General features: G+C 43.5%; 1 protein-coding gene across 1 annotated transcript in view; it reads left to right on the top strand.

The window, feature by feature from the left end:
• The first annotated feature begins 394 nt into the window (after nucleotides 1-394).
• The window catches only part of KCNJ6 (potassium inwardly rectifying channel subfamily J member 6), a 28,625-nt gene continuing 11,324 nt past the window's right edge, over nucleotides 395-17,695 (top strand). The window contains exon 1 of the mRNA XM_040421756.1: nucleotides 395-1,280. Coding sequence (XP_040277690.1) covers nucleotides 395-1,280 — 886 coding nt within the window. The remainder of the gene's footprint in view (nucleotides 1,281-17,695) is intronic.

The following is a 17,695-nucleotide window of genomic DNA, read 5'->3' on the forward strand; positions in this document are numbered from 1 at the left end:
AAGGACCCGTCCAATCTCTTTCATAACCACTAAAGGGTATATGCATCTTCTACATCATCTAACATGTTATTGAGACAGCCCACTGGTTCTTGGGGGTCCTAGCACTTAGTCTCCTACCAATGGCATCTTCTGTATCATCTTCCAGAGTAATAGATTCTCTATGTAACCATTCTCCATTCAGGTCAAGAAATGAGCATCCCCCTATATTACTCCCTTAGAAGGTACATGAAAATGGGTCTTCTAAACTAGGTCACTGCTTTCAGGTTATTGGATAACTAACCTATATTTCGTTTCGTCCCAAATTGTTGACTTTCACAAAACAATCTTTTTAGCATTTTAATATTTTTGTTTTTCCTTTTCATGTTGTCAGCTTCCAAGCCTCAAATAAGTCCTGATGGAGCAAGACGTGGAGAGTCCCATCTCGATACGGCAACCAAAGCTCCCAAAACAAGCCAGGGAGGACCTCAAACAAAAGTGCACAAAACGGAAGATCCAGAGATACGTACGCAAGGATGGCAAGTGCAATGTTCACCATGGGAATGTTAGAGAGACCTACCGCTATCTGACTGATATCTTCACCACTCTGGTGGATCTCAAATGGAGGTTCAACCTGTTTATATTTGTCTTGGTTTACACAGTAACATGGCTGTTTTTTGGAATGATATGGTGGCTTATAGCATACATTCGAGGAGATCTGGACCATTTACAAGACAAAGACTGGAATCCATGTGTGGATAATCTTAATGGATTTGTTTCAGCTTTTTTATTCTCAATAGAGACAGAGACAACGATTGGCTATGGACACAGGGTCATTACGGACAAGTGTCCAGAAGGTATCATACTTCTACTAGTACAGTCTGTTTTAGGTTCAATTGTCAATGCCTTTATGGTTGGCTGCATGTTTGTTAAAATATCCCAACCCAAAAAAAGGGCTGAGACTTTGGTCTTTTCAACCAATGCTGTTATATCCATGAGAGATGGAAAACTGTGTCTGATGTTCCGGGTGGGAGATCTCAGGAACTCGCATATTGTAGAGGCATCAATAAGAGCGAAATTGATCAAATCCAAACAGACGAAGGAGGGGGAGTTCATACCACTGAACCAGACGGACCTAAATGTTGGGTATGACACTGGAGATGATCGACTATTTTTGGTTTCTCCTTTAATTATAAGCCATGAAATCAATCAGCACAGCCCATTTTGGGAGATTTCAAAAGCTCAGTTACCAAAAGGAGATCTCGAGATCGTGGTCATCTTGGAAGGCATGGTTGAAGCAACAGGTAATTTCAATAGTAGTTTATTAATTTTCAGTTAGACTTGTCTAAGGTTGTGATCTATAAAGTCTGTCTGGTTACTTGCTTGACATTTCAGACTTGGTGGTGGGTCCAAGATATCCAAGCTAGACTTCAAGCTCTATACAAGCTCCATTCAGGTGTTCTCCTGGCTGGACTCAAATCCTTGTGACAAAATTACTAACCACTGATGATGTCTATATACATAAGAGTAAAGTTGGGCAAAGCTGCCAATATCAGCAGTAGAGTACAACTTCCCGACAGGAGAACATTTTGTGATCAGCTTATTGACAAGTAAGGAATGTCCAAAGTCAAAAACCCCTTTAAAAAGTAGAAGAACATAATATCTGTGAAAGTTGTAAGTAACTTTTTATTTAAGGCTACTTTAACACCTGCGTTGGGTGCGGATCCGTCTGGTACCTGCACAGATGGATCCGCACCTATAATGCAAACGCTTGTATCCGTTCAGAACGGATCCGTTTGCATTATTCTTTAAAAAAAAGTCTAAGTCAAAATGGATCCGTCCTGACTTACATTGAAAGTCAATGGGGGACAGATCAGTTTTCAATTGCACCATATTGTGTCAGTGAAAACGGATCCGTCCCCATTGACGTTTGGCTCCGCATCGCCAGGCGGACACCAAAACGCTGCAAGCAACGTTTTGGTGTCCGCATCCAGAGCGGAATGGAGGCTGAACGGAGCCAAACTGATGCATTCTGAACGGATCCTTAGCCATTCAGAATGCATTCGGAATTCAAAACGCCAGTGTGAAAGTAGCCTAAAACGGCTTATATTTCAGGTTGAATAGTTCTTGCTAGGGATGAGTGAATCGACTTTGGATGAAACATTCGAAGTCGATTCACATAAAACTTCGTTCTAATACTGTACGGAGCAGGAGCTCCCTACAGTATTAGAATGTATTGGCTCCGATGAAACAAAGTTTTTGCTTCGCGAGGTCTTGTGAAACTTCGCGCAATAACTTCATAAATAAATTTGTACTGTAGAAAACCATTTCCCGAACTCGGGTTTGGTTCCAAAGTACCACTTAGTTCCAAGGTTCCTAGTCACTAAAATCTAAACATTTATGTCCCGCCCCCTGGGAACTCTCCCACAAGGACCACCGTAGGGCGAGGTTCTGGTCGTGGGATCGTCCCACCAAAATCAGTCCTAGTATAGATCACAACACACATACAGTACAGACCAAAAGTTTGGACACACCTTCTCATTCAAAGAGTTTTCTTAATTTTCATGACTATAAAGGCATCAAAACTATGAATTAACACATGTGGAATTATATACATAACAAACAAGTGTGAAACAACTGAAAATATGTCATATTCTAGGTTCTTCAAAGTAGCCACCTTTTGCTTTGATTACTGCTTTGCACACTCTTGGCATTCTCTTGATGAGCTTCAAGAGGTAGTCCCCTGAAATGGTCTTCCAACAGTCTTGAAGGAGTTCCCAGAGATGCTTAGCACTTGTTGGCCCTTTTGCCTTCACTCTGCGATCCAGCTCACCCCAAACCATCTCGATTGGGTTCAGGTCCGGTGACTGTGGAGGCCAGGTCATCTGGCGCAGCACCCCATCACTCTCCTTCATGGTCAAATAGCCCTTACTTTCAAAGTTTTCCCAATTTTTTCGGGCTGACTGACTGACCTTCATTTCTTAAAGTAATGATGGCCACTCATTTTTCTTTACTTAGCTGCTTTTTTCTTGCCATAATACAAATTCTAACAGTCTATTCAGGAGGACTATCAGCTGTGTATCCACCTGACTTCTCCTCAATGCAACTGATGGTCCCAACCCCATTTATAAGGCAAGAAATCCCACTTAAACCTGACAGGGCACACCTGTGAAGTGAAAACCATTTCAGGGGACTACCTCTTGAAGCTCATCAAGAGAATGCCAAGAGTGTGCAAAGCAGTAATCAAAGCAAAAGGTGGCTACTTTGAAGAACCTAGAATATGACATATTTTCAGTTGTTTCACACTTGTATGTTATGTATATAATTCCACATGTGTTAATTCATAGTTTTGATGCCTTCAGTGTGAATCTACAATTTTCATAGTCATGAAAATAAAGAAAAGGTGTGTCCAAACTTTTGGTCTGTACTGTATATAGAAGTCACACATAGCCATATTATGTAATACTACCCTATACCATACAGTGTATTAATATAGACAAATGTTCTACCATCCTGGCAATTGTGGATACCAGACGACCAGTACGAGCACATCCTAATATTCCAAATCAGCCGAGAAAACACACTGCACCTACCTCTGTACCAGAACTAGAGAAATGAGTCCAGCCAGTCTGCAGATTTATGACTGCGAGATTTAGTACTAAAGTTAATGAATCTGAAAACATAATTTGGACTTGTTCCAGAGTAAAGCTGTTTAACTGTCATTTTGTGTTCTGGAGATACTGTATCAAGGAACAATTTCCCTCAGTCACCCACCACCTTGTGGTCTTGTATGGTATTACACTTTGGAATAACCAAGTTCTTCTGACAGAAATAATATATTACTCTTTGCAATTATTATTTCACTTATTATTATTATTGGGAAGCTTTCCAGATGAGAGTCCTAAAATCATTTAAAGGGGTTATCCAATCCTATAAAAGGCCCCCCAATATGTCAGGCCCCCCACACTGAATATACTTATCCCGCGCCGCTCCTAGTCCCCGCACCGCCGCTGCTGCTTCTCTCTGTGCTCAGATGAAAACATCAGGTGTCGGGGGAAAGCAGGCAATGGCAGGCAGGGACGGGGACAAGCCTCCCTAGCATTGCGGGTGACGCTAGGGAGGCTCGTCCCCATCCCCACCTGCCATTGGCTGCTCCCCCCCCTACATCGGATGTTTTCATCCAAGCATGGGGAGAAGCAGCAGCGGCAGTGCGGGGACCAGGAGCGGAGCAGTGAGCCAGGGGAGTATATTCAGTGTGGGGGGCCCTGCATATTGGGGGGCTTTTTATAGGATTGGATAACCCCTTTAATAATGAATTTTAGAAAAGTTGCTTTTGCAGAGTATATGTTGGGGCAGGGTCACATTAATACTGGGTGGCATCTCCCCTTGCTGCCATACGCTCTAGAGGCTGGATATCCTGTGGCATGCCTCAAGGCGGGTTGCCTGTCTCATGCTCCTCAGACGTGCGGTAGGCACCTCGGTGGGCCAAGTTCAGGATATATCGCTTGCCGTAAACATCTGCTCAGCCTCGTATGTTTATTTTATGAATAGGTAATGTCGTCTGCCCAGGAGTCTCTCGCTTTTGTCTGAACGCCAGTGTCAGACACTGTAAAGAGAGGGCACAGGTGCTTCGAAGTGGGAGGTTGGAGAACATCAATTCATGAGGACAACCTGTGCATTATAGGGCGCCGGCGGCACAGGTCATAAAATTGGGAAGGTCCATGAGCCGCAGGTGCTGTAGATGAGCATTTTACATTAGACCTAGTCATGCAACATGGAGACTGGGCGATGGCAGTGTCTCTATACAGCACATATAACTTACCAAATAAAATGCATAGGATCAGTTCAATATCCCACTGCCCCATGTTAGACTCACAGGGGCACAGGAAGCTGAGATACAGGGAGTTGCCGGGCACGATACTGTAAAGCTCTTTAGCCATACTTGCCAACTAAACTGGAGAAAGAGACTTTCTGGATAAGTAGATAAATCCTCCGGGTGCCCCATGTCCTCTTTAAAAATATACCCAATCCCCTCCTCATATCTGCAGTCCTCTATGCCAGGGCACTGCCACAGACCGTGGTCTGGTGCTGCACCCACCTCAGGACATTCTCTGTGGCAGTGCCTACGAGGTGGAGTATCAGAGTTTGGTCTGGGCTGTGTCTTACTTTAGAGAGTATGGGAGGGGGTCTTGTCTGGGGTCTGTATTTGTTTAGAGGGTCTGGTCTGGAGCCTGCAGTTCTACAAGGCATCTAGCCTGGGGTATTTGTTTAGAGGGTCTGGTGTGGGCTTTGTATTGGTTTAGGTTGTCTGGTCTGGGGTCTGTATAGGTGTCTGGTCTGGGGTTTGTGTTTCAGGTGACTGGGTTTTGCGGTGGCCCCAATGCTACGCTGGGTCCCCTGGACACCTTTGAGCTGTCGCCACATGTTGCTGGAGAAGATGGGTAAGGGCTGGGCATAAAACAGCACATATTTCAGAATGCATGCAGATTAATATTGTGCAAGCACCCTTTAGAAGATGCTTTCGTGACCTAGGACAATCTAAGAATACATCCCATCAGTCAGCATTTTCCTTAATTCTGAGCCTGTTGCACTTCCTCCAGATCTATAAAGATGGGGCTTTGACTTTCTGGCAGGTTTCCACGCTGATACACAGTCACCATCTGTACGCCAGTAATGGCAAGAGCACGACTGAATCTTCCAGCCAGAAAGCCTGTCAAAGAAGTATTATAATATAAAGTGAAATACAACGTGACCCTAATATAATAAGCCGAGATGAATATTAATGGTCCCGAATCCGACCTGCTCTATGGTCATATTGTAGCAGTAGCGATACTAATAATACAGCCAGTAATCTGAGTTCAGATGCTCAGCATACATCATTTATGTACACAACTCCTTACCTGATATGACATATGGTGGCCTTGCAGGTGCCAGCAGGAGCGCCACAGGCTTCCCCGCGGTGGATTATGCTGCCAATATAGAGAAGTGTCTGATAACGAGATACCTAGTCTCATAATCTAATGTTATAAGGAAACTAATATGTACATCCAGGCTCCATCCGTCCCACTCTCTGGTGTCCTGGAGATACCTTCAGCATGGAGTTCACTGTACTGAGGTTATATTGATGATGTTCTCCACAGTAAAATTGCAGCAGCATCATTAAAGCTTGTTACTTCACTGCAGCGAGGGGAGGTTTTTGTTTTTCATTAAAGGAGTTCTCCGACAATTAAAAAAATATAAATACTTAATCATTACTTTAGTATAAATATATTCCCAAATACATTTCATTAGCTATAATGAGTCATTTTGTCTAGGGAGCAAACATTAGAAGAAATAAAATGGCCGCCGCCCTATTAGTACACACAAAACCTGTCCTAATCACACAGCAGGACAAGTTACTTCTCCACAATGAGCCATAGTGCTGCCTCATCCCCCTCTCTGCTCTGCCTGTCAGGGATTATGATCCTGAATACAGATGATAAAATCATCATCTGTATCTCTGTAGGAGGAGACATGAAGTACAGAGAGGACGGACAGGACAGACTGTGGTGATGGAGACTGCATACAAGTGCTGCTGCTCATTACCCCCACCTCCTCTCTGTACTCCATGTCTCCTGATGAACTCCATTCCTACTGAGATTCATCTGAAGATCGTATCAGCTGTATTCAGAATCATAATCCCTGACAAGTAACAGAGGAAGATGACGCAGCTCTTTAACTTGTGGACCAGTAGGATGGCGGCCATTTTATTTTTCCTAACGATTGCTCCCCAGATAAAACGAGCCATTATAACTAATGAAAGGTATTTGATAATATATTTATAATGAAGTAATATTTATGTATTTTCATTTTCTTAATTCCCGGACAACCCCTTTTAAATAGTGGCACAAGTCAAGAATTATAGCAGAAAACTGTCCCACATAGCAGTTCAGTAGTTTAGTTTTTTTTTGTATTTTATTTTTATTTTTATTCATTTAGCGCATACATATTCCACAGGGCATGACATTAAGTAACATAAAAATAAATTAATTGCTATGCCCATAAGAGCTTACACTCTACAGGAGAAGAAGTCCCTGTTCATAAGAGCTTACACTCTACAGGTGGGAGGTCCCTGCCCATAAGAGCTTACACTCTACAGGTTAGAGGTCCCTGCCCATAAGAGCTTACACTCTACAGGAGGAGAGGTCCCCGTTCATAACAGCTTACACTCTACAGGTGGGAGGTCCCTGCCCATAAGAGCTTACACTCTACAGGAGAGTGGACCCTGCCCATTAGAGCTTACACTCTACAGGAAAGGTCTATGCCCATAGGAGCTTACTCTCTACAGGAGAGAGGTTATTGCCCACAAGAGCTTACACTGTACAGGAGAGAGGACCCTGTTCATAAGAGCTTACACTCTACAGGAGGAGAGGTCCCCGTTCATAACAGCTTACACTCTACAGAAGAGAGGACCCTGCCCATTAGAGCTTACGCTCTAGAGGAAAGGTCTATGCCCATAGGAGCTTACTATCTGTAGGAGAGAGGACCTTGTCCATAACAGCTTACACTCTACAGGAGAGAGGACCTTGTCCATAACAGCTTACACTCCACAGGAGAGAGGACCTTGTCCATAACAGCTTACACTCTACAGGAGAGAGGTTATTGCCCACAAGAGCCTACACTGTACAGGAGAGAGGTCCCTGTTCATAAGAGCTTATACTCTACTAGAGCACTTACAATGATATGCTACAACATATTTTTATACAGTAGTTAGCCCCAGATTGAAAATGTCCTTCAGACAGTTTCAGACATGGGCCCACAATGGCAAATGATTTTGAGGGCCACCCTCCATTTATAGAGGACATATGTCCATTGTACACACAGGACATATCATCAATAAGATCTAACTGATTATTTATGGCAAGTGATTGGCTCCAAAGTCACCTCCAAATAGTACAATACGATTTCTGCTGGACCCTTGGGCACCATTATTGCATCACTGCATGAACTCAGTAGAGAATTGCTGCGATGCCAAATATGCTAAATGTTGTATTTTGTTAGTTTTTTTGTCCTTCAACCTTCAGTCCAGCCCAATAAAATACGAGTCCCTTCCATAATAAGGGTACAACCTCCTCTCTCATGTCCTATTAGGGCATGTTGAGGTAATTGTGCCCACCATCCCAGTCAGGTTTCTCACTGTCGCCCCCTGCTGTGTAGAAAATACTGGACTAGCTCCCGAGTGGAGAAGTGGCTGACAACTACTCTGAGCAGATATTTGGTTTTTGATGGTGGCCCTATCAGCAGTTTTGCACGGTTAGAACTGCTGACAGGCTTCTTTTTAATTCTATTGCCATTGAAACAACTGTCATTTATTAGGCTACTTTCACATTAGCGTTTTTTTGCCGATCTGTCATGGATCTGCAAAAAACGCTTCCGTTACAATAATACAAACGCATGCATCGGTCATGAACGGATCCGGTTGTATTATGTCTTCTATAGCCATGACGGATCCGTCAGGAACACCATTGAAAGTCAATGGGGGACGGATCCGTTTTCTTTTGTGTCAGAGAAAACAGAGCCGTCCCCATTGATTAACATTGTGTGTCAGGATGGATCCATTTTGCTCCGCACCACATCGCGGACAGAAAAATGCTGATTGCAGCGTATTTTTGTCCGCGATGGGAGCGCAACCAAACAGAACGGAATGCATTTTAGTGCATTCCGTTTCGTTCAGTTTTGTCCCCATTGACAATGAATAGGGACAAAACGGAAGCGTTTTCCTCCGCTATTGAGATCCTATTACGGATCTCAATAGCGGAATTGAAAACGCTAATGTGAAAGTAGCCTTATTCATGTAGATGATACTGATCTTCCAGGCCTGGTCCATGTGTATGACAAAGAAAAACCACAAACCTCAGTTATTTATAAGCACTCTCTCTCTTTCTCTGGTGCCCCAAGATGGTGATTTTCCCTGTGGTTTGCGGAGATCGGCTTAGGTGAAGCGATAACATTTTGCGGACACTTAATTACTAGACAGCAGCTCTACCCTTTCGATTTCATGTTATCGTCAAGGACTATAAATTATGTCCAAACCACTCACCGTTCCGGTGCTTCAAATAAAGCTATTGTCAAGATCTCTGCTTGCCGTGAATGAATCATTCTTGCTTCCAGCCAGGTGCATGTGTCTGATTGACTCCATTACATGAGAGAGCCCTGACACACTGTAACGAGCTCTGCAGTTGTATTCATTGAACATGATCAGGACAGGTGTTCAGCCTGTGGATGCAAACAAGAATCTTTTGATTCATTAAAAGCTAGCAGATATCTTGAAAACAGGGCTGTCCTATCCTTAGCATAGGTCATCAGCATCAGATCAGTGCTAGTCCAACTACTCAGCTGATTAGAGGGGCCTCGGCACTACAATGAGTGCTGCACCCCCTCTTCAGGCACAGCGCCATACATTTGGTAGTGGCTGTGGCGGGTATCGCAGCTCCAATGAGGCATAGTCACTACCAAATGTATGGCTCTGTGCCTGGTAAAGAATGAAGGGAGCACAGCACTCGCTGGAGGGTTGCTGTCTATTCAGTCGGCTGATCGGTGGAGATTCCCAAGACTAGCCATAGACATGAGATATCTGCCAACCAGCAGCTCCCTTTCCTTTCTCCAAGCGCTCATTCAGGTTGGCCTATCCAAGAGGGAATAACGGGCAAAGTATTCACGCATCACACTGACATCCTGTTGATATGGATGGTCAGCCTGCAATGCTGCCGTTCTCCTGCGGAGGTGCTATAGGAGAATTTAACATCTGCAGCTGGATTCCCCTACAGATTTGTAGTTGATCAAGACAAGTTCAAGATGCATACTAATTGCGGGAGTTTCCTTCACAGTGTCCTGATATCACCACAGCCTCAGGGCCCTTGCACTTGACTGTATGCCCTCCGAGACATACGGTCCGTGAGCGGGCCATATGTCCCGAAGCGGCATTGATCGAGCACAAGGGAGCGCGCAGCATCATAGATTACAATGATGCTGTGGACGTCCGGCCGCCCGTGGGGCTATTGTCCCGTACTCATACGATCTTAAAGGGGTTGTCCGGGTTCAGAGCTGAACCCGGACATACCCTTATTTTCACCCAGGCAGCCCCCCTGAGGCTAGTAGCATCGGAGCATCTCATGCTCTGATGCGCTCCCTTGCCATGCGCTAAATCTCGCAGGGCAAGGTCTCTTTTGTTTTCAATAACACACTGCCGGCAGTGTGCTCGGTGACGTCACCGGCTCTGATGGGCGGGCTTTAGCGCTGCCCTAGCCGTTTTACTGGCTAGGGCAGCGCTAAATCTCGCCCATCAGTGCCGGTGACGTCACCGGGCTTCCTAGCAGCCGATGGAGAGCCCCGGTACGTCACCGGATCTCCAAAAAAGGCCTGCGCGATTTAGCGCAGGGCAAAGAAGAGCATCGGAGCATGAACTGCTCCGCTGCTCCTGTCAGGGGGGCTGCCGGGGTGAAAATGTAGGTATATCCAGGTTCAGCTCTGAACCCGGACAACCCCTTTAAGAGTGCGAGACAATAGACCCGTGGGCGGCCCGATGTGCACAGCATCATTGTAATCTATGATGCTGTGCGCTCCCGTGCGCACGATCAATGCCGCTCCGGGACATACGGTTGTGTGCAAGGGCCCTTAGGCTACTTTCACACTAAAGTTTTTTGCGGATCCGTCATGGATCTGCAAAAACGCTTCCATTACAATAACACAACCGCATGCATCAGTCATGAACGGATCCGGTTGTATTATGTCTTCTATAGCCATGACGGATCCATCATGAACACCATTGAAAGTCAATGGGGGACGGATCCGTTTTCTATTATGTCAGAGAAAACAGATCCGTCCCCATTGACTTACATTGTGTCTCAGGACGGATCCGTCTTGCTCCGCACAACATCGCGGACAGAAAAACGCTGCTTGCAGCGTTATTCTGTCCGCGATGGGAGAGAAACCCAACGCAGCGGAATGCATTTTGCACTTTGTTTCGTTCAGTTCAGTTTATTTCCCCATTGACAATGAATAGGGACAAAACTGAAGCGTTTTCCTCCGCTATTGAGATCCTATGACGGATCTCAGTAGCGGAATTGAAAACGCTGATGTGAAAGTAGCCTTACTTCTGCTCTAGTGCCCTCCAAGGACAGTGCACACAAGGAAACAACCCGAAACACCTCGTGTGATTGTAGTTATCCTTTCAAAGCCTTTTGGGAATGTTTGACGCAGAAGGAAAAACTTTCCGGCCACGTTTCTTGAATATGAGGTGGAGAATTATCACACTTTTCTATGCACGCTACAGAGCCTTAAAAATGTATGTCACCAGATGGTTGCTTCATGGAGCGGGTGACGGTTATATAGCTAATATGGTTAAAAAAAACAACATATTGTATTTCCATAAATGTAACTAGGAAAATGGAAGCGGTGCTTGTAAGGCAAAATTCACATCACCATTTAGCTTTCCGTTCTTCTGATCCGTCAGAAGAAGAGAGAAAAAAAACAAAAAAAACAGGCACCTGTAAAAAAAAAAAAATATATTTACCCTTTTGCATCAGTTAGCATCCATTTGAGCCATTCTCATCTGAGATCCGTTTTAAGGGCTCATTCAGATGCTGTCCGTAAATATGCTTATCTGTTTTTTTGGCGGAATAGATGCGGACCTATTCACTTCTATGGGGCCTTTTCTTCTGTTCAACGGCTCAGAAAAACAAATAAAACGTCCTATACTTGTCAGTGAAAATCAGGATGTGGCCCCATTGAAGTCTATGGGTTCACAAAAATGCGGAATGACATCAGTTTTTTTCTGGACATCCTGAATTGTCCTAAAAAAAAAACAAAAAAAAAAACGGATCCTAATTTTTGCAGACAGCATAGACGGGGGGAAAAAAAGTCCTGCATTTCCGTCTAAAAAACGGATCTCAGACGGAAATGGCTAAAAACGGATGCCAACTGATACAACAGGATCCTTTTTTTACAGGATCCTGTAAAAAATAATAATAATAAGATCCTACGCATAAGGGCTCATACATACGAACGTATTTTTGTTCTGTGTCCGGTTTTTTTTTGCAGACCGTATGCGGAACCATTCATTTTAATGGGTCTGCAAAGAAAAAGGAAGTTACTCCATGTGCATTCCGTTTCCATATGTCCGCTCCGCAAAAAAAAAAATAGAACATGTCCTATTATTGTGCCCATTATGGACAATTATAGGACTGCACATAGAATGCAAAATACGGAATGTACACAGATGTCATCCGTATTTTTTGCGGATTCATGTTTTGCAGACCACGGTCGGGTGCATGAGCCCTAACTGATGCAACAAGGTAAGTTTTTTTTTACAAGACCATTTTTTTATTTTGTTCTCAGAAGAACGGAAAGCTAAACGGTGATATGAACTCAGCCTATAAAACGAGTCCTATAAAAAAAAAAAGTGTGGGGCGCAAAATAGTATTTTGTATCCTAAAATTCTGCAGTGTGCTTTATGTCACAGAATCACATTGTGTGACAGGAATACAGCGCTGCATTGACAGAATGTCTGACAGCCTGGTATTCTATGTCAGAGTATAGCATTATGTGCGACAGAACTATAACGTGGCAGAAATATGGCGCTGTATTGACAGAATGTATTACTGTGTCCGAGAATTTGAATAGTATTACGTCTGACGGAAATACAGGGTGAGGACAAGTCTGGACGCGGTAACTGGTGTCATTTGTAGAAAGTGTGTGAAAGTATCAATTGGGAGGGAGGCTGCATTATTGGGTGGTGGAATCGTTTTTGGCCACCATTTGTAAATCCGCCATATTGAATACAGCTCAGGTTTTTCCAGTGGGAAAGGGGTTATGTGATATATCATTCTTGGCTAGAATTACCTGTTCAGGTCATCATTTCCTAAAGTGCTTCACATGACGCGTTCCATGTGTCCACCCGTCTGCGCGCGCACACATAGTTTAACATTTGATCCAGTCTTTGTGAACACACTGAAGAATTCGCAAGTGATACTTCTTTACAGCATTGTAGGATTCGCAGTGCTCAATATGGCTTACCGGAAATGGCAAATACTACAGTGCTGTGAAGAAATGACATTTTGTGACAAATAATAGAATTTTCAGACACAAAATTATATTTAGGTAGATCAAATACAATTGTGTCACCCTAAAGCCATTTTAAATTTGTGACACATGATAACAGTTGGTAAAGGGCGTGGCTCGGACCCCTTGAAGAGACACCTCTGGGGCTATCACATATAATAAGAGTTGAGGGAGAGACTCCCAGCCAGACCACAAGGCTGGAAACTAAGCAACCCCACAGATCCCATAGCCATATAGATTCTGGCAACAATTCAGCTAAGGACACCCACCTGCACACGTATACACGGCAGGTCTATTATAGACTCTCACATCTGAACCCCCAACACGGAGCATTGCTCCAATTTTTCGAGCTGGATTCCACAAAGCTGTCTTCTACCTCACTCTCCTCATCTGACCCCTACTACATACAAAGGAGAAACTGATAAAAAGCCCTCTCTCCTTAAACCCTAGCGGCTAAAATATAATGTAATCCTCCCACCAGTCCAAAGGGTGACCTCAGTCACGCTCCTATCTTTCAGGAGATCAATATGGTGAAAATTGGCCATAAAACACCTGGAATAGAACAAGAGATAACTACAGTATCTATCAACTCTGAAATGGAGAAATTCCTGACTAAACAAGACACTGTGGCAACACCCAAAACAATACCACCAAAAGACTCCCATGCAACAGACTCAGAACAGGCAAGTGATGATGGCGGTGAATATTTAGAAAATAACAAACCAAGCTCCAGGGCATTTCTTACCCGCTTACTAACCTCCTCCCTAGCCCCCATTGCTAAAGACATATCTGAAATCAAGCAAGACCTTCAACGCCTCGGCCATAGGATCGATACGCTTGAACAAACTCAGACGTCTGTCATAAGCCACTCAGCGGCAGTCGCCTCAAACCTCCAAATACAAGAGGCGCATATCAACAAGTTATATGCCACTATGGAAGATTTAGAAAACCGCAACAACTTAAGAGTGAGAGGAATACCAGAATCCGTCGAAGCCACAGACATCACAAACACCTTAACAGACATATTCTCAGGACTACTTGAATACTCTGAAAAACAGTCACTAATCATTGAAAGAGCACACAGAGCTCTGAGACCAAAACCCAAACCTACTGAACCCCCCAGAGATATCATCTGCAAACTACTGGACTTTCGCTTAAAAGAACAAATCCTCCAGAATGCAAGATCTTCAGATTCCCTCTCCCATAATAAACTGCCAAATAACAATATGCCAAGACCTAGCACCATCCACACTGGCAAAAAGAAGATTACTTAAGCCACTTACAGATGGACTCCGCCAGAAACAATTAATGGTTCGCTGGCTATTCCCGTTTGGCATCTCCATCTCGGCCAATGGAAAACTCTACACAGCTCGCACGTCAGAAGAAGTGGCGACAGAGCTAGACATCCCACTGGACCGGCCACCAATACTAGAAATGGCACATTCGACTATGAACATACCAACTCTACCCGTGCCATGGGAAACAGTCGAAAGCCCCAAGAACCAAAGAACCAAGAAGAGGTCCCAAAGAAGTTTGACTTCACAAAGACGTCTAGACCCAGTGTGAGCTGCAAAAACACATCACCTGAAAGACTGCTACTTTTATGTTGAGTATCATATTTAACTTTCTTTTACAGGTTCTTACTAGTTAATGTTACTCAAAAAAGGTATGACTGACAGTACCCCCTTTACTATGTCACAAACACCAAACAATGTTTAAATTTATGTTTTTAGGCACCATATGCATAAATCCACTAACGACCGTTCAAACAATGGTACATACCTCATCTCTATATTTGACTACCCAATTTTTGCCCTTACTACCACATAAGTCTCCTCGCCCGAGACCACATCCTTAGCACAACCTATTGATCACTACATTCATAGATAAACACTGACATACAAGACATGACCTTTTGTCTCATACAATGTAAGAAGCTTTAATTCACCCGTTAAAAGATCTCAGATCTTGGCATATCTTAAAAAACTAAAAGCAGACATCTTGCTATTACAAGAAACACACCTAATCCAATCCAAGTCCCCCAATCCTTCTATAAAATCGATGGCATCATTCATACTCAACATCACGTAAGTCTAGGGGAGTAGCCATAGCTCTTAATAAACATGTACCCTTCCAACACCAAGATACTCTCGCTGACGACCAGGGTCGTTATATTTTTATTAAAGGTAAAATAGCCAACACATTAGTAACTATAGGAAACCTATATGCTCCAAACAAGAATCAAGACACCTGGATTGCATGCACCATGAGAGAATGAAACCATTTATTAAAGGAACTTTCCTTTTAGGTGGAGACCTAAATACAGCTTTACATCCACATATGGACACGTCCACTCTCAATGCTGTCTAAGAAGGTCGCTCAACAGGATACATAAAACATTACATTCTAGTAGATACTTGGAGACATATCTATCCGACAGAAAGACATTACACTCACTTTTCCCCTTGCAACATTCATACGGACGCATAGATTACCTATTCCTTACCCTCCCATCACTTCTGACTATTAGAGAAATAAACATAATACCCAGTGTGCATTCAGACCACTCAATTCTATTATTACGCACTTCACTTGGTGGCATCACAAAATCCTCGATGACTTGGAGACTGAATGAATCCATCCTCTCTAACCAACAATATAAAAGCTGCATAGAAAACGCCTTAACAGATTACTTCCATAGGAATATTGATGAAACACTACCCTTTACTACAATTTGGGAAGCCAATAAAGCAGTTATTAGAGGAGAATTTATCTCAATAGACTCACACCTCAATAAATCTAGGCAAGAAACGGTAAAGAAACTATATCGTGAGATTCAACAACTTCAGCTCACGCACAAATCAACTAACTCTAGAGACACCCTTCGAACACTAGTGACCAAACGACAGCAATTGAGAGACATATTAAACGTACAGCCAGCTAATATCTACATGTCATGGTAAAACAGACTTTTCATACATGGTGACAAAGTATCCAAATTAATGATGTCCCTCATAAAGAAGCGCAAAGCACGCACGTATATACTTTCAACAAAACACCATTCAGGATCCCGTGTCATGGATGCCAAAGGTATATCCGACGCATTCTGTCATTATTACAAATCTCTATACCAACTAAGAGCACAGGACACTAATGATCAAACGACGAGGAGACGGCTGGATATCAAAGACTTCCTCTCTTCTCTTCGTCTCTCGACACTGTCAGAGGACCAACAAAGAGAGATAAACAAGCCGTTTTCAATAACTGAGGTCCGAGGTCCAGTCCATCCTGTCAAAGAGCCCTATGGGCAAGAGCCTGGGCCCAGATAGTCTCCCTGTCTCATACTACAAATCTCTACAAGAGACTCTTCAACCCCTTCTACTGCGCTTCTGTAACGCTGTACTACAGGGCTCGGCATTATTAAGACAAGAGCTTGAAGCACACATATCCCTCATACACAAAGAAGGGAAAGACCCAGAATTATGTAGTAATTACAGACCAATATCCCTTTTGAATAATGACCTAAAAATATATGCCGGCCTTGTGGCGCAACATTTAAGCCCCTTGCTTTCGACTTTGATCTCTCATGAACAAGTTGGCTTTGTAAAAGGTAGAGAGGGCAGTGACAATTCCGTCAGGCTTCTACATGTGATGCAACAAGCTAATATATCCCGTTGGTTCTCCTGGGCACGGATGCGGAGAAAGCGTTCGACAGGGTGGACTGGATCTTCATGAAATTCTAAGACATTTTCATATCCCTGACCCCTTTATCAAAGCCATCTCCCAGCTATACCCCCGCCCATATGCACGAGTTCGGGTTAATGGCCTGCTGTCAGACCCTTTTTATATCCTAAACGGTACTCAGCAAGGCTGTCCCCTAGCCCCCTCGCTATTTATCCTAGTGATGGAGACTCTAATTCAAAGCGTTAGACAACACCCTACCATAGCAGGATATAAAGTCAACGCATTGGAACATAAAGTGGCAGCCTTTGCTGACGATCTTCTTTTGATCCTCACAGACCCTATCAAAGAACTACCAGCGGTACTAGACACATTCACCAGATTTGGTTCACTTTCTAACTTTAAAATAAACCTGGAAAAGTCGGAGGCACTAGGCATAAATATCTCTCAAGATCTAAAAAACAAACTTGAAAGCCAATTTCCATTTAAGTGGCCAAAAAAATTATATAACATATTCAGGAATCAAACTAAGCACACGTTGGGCAGACCTGACCAAACTCAACTACCTACCACTACTACAAAACTCATTAAAAGAAATAGAATCCTGGACAGCTCCCTTCATATCCTGGATAGGAAGAAAAAACTTACTAAAAGGACTCATTCTCCCAAAATTCATTTACCTGTTCCAGATTCTACCGATTAAGATACCCGAGACATATTTTATAAAAGCCAGATCACTATTCTCAATCTGAAAAAATAAACAACCCAGACTAAGCTTTTCGACACTAACACTACCCAAACAGCTAGGTGGCCTGGGGATACCAGATCTATCCTTGTACCATAAGGCAGCAGTACTTTCTAGGATAATTCACTGGGCTAGACCTACTGTACAACAGACAAACAGCAGCCGCTAAACTCCTAATCCCCCCGTTGTGGAGAA

This window comes from Bufo bufo, chromosome 3, assembly GCF_905171765.1.
Source record: "Bufo bufo chromosome 3, aBufBuf1.1, whole genome shotgun sequence".
In the NCBI taxonomy this organism is placed as follows: Eukaryota; Metazoa; Chordata; class Amphibia; order Anura; family Bufonidae; genus Bufo; species Bufo bufo.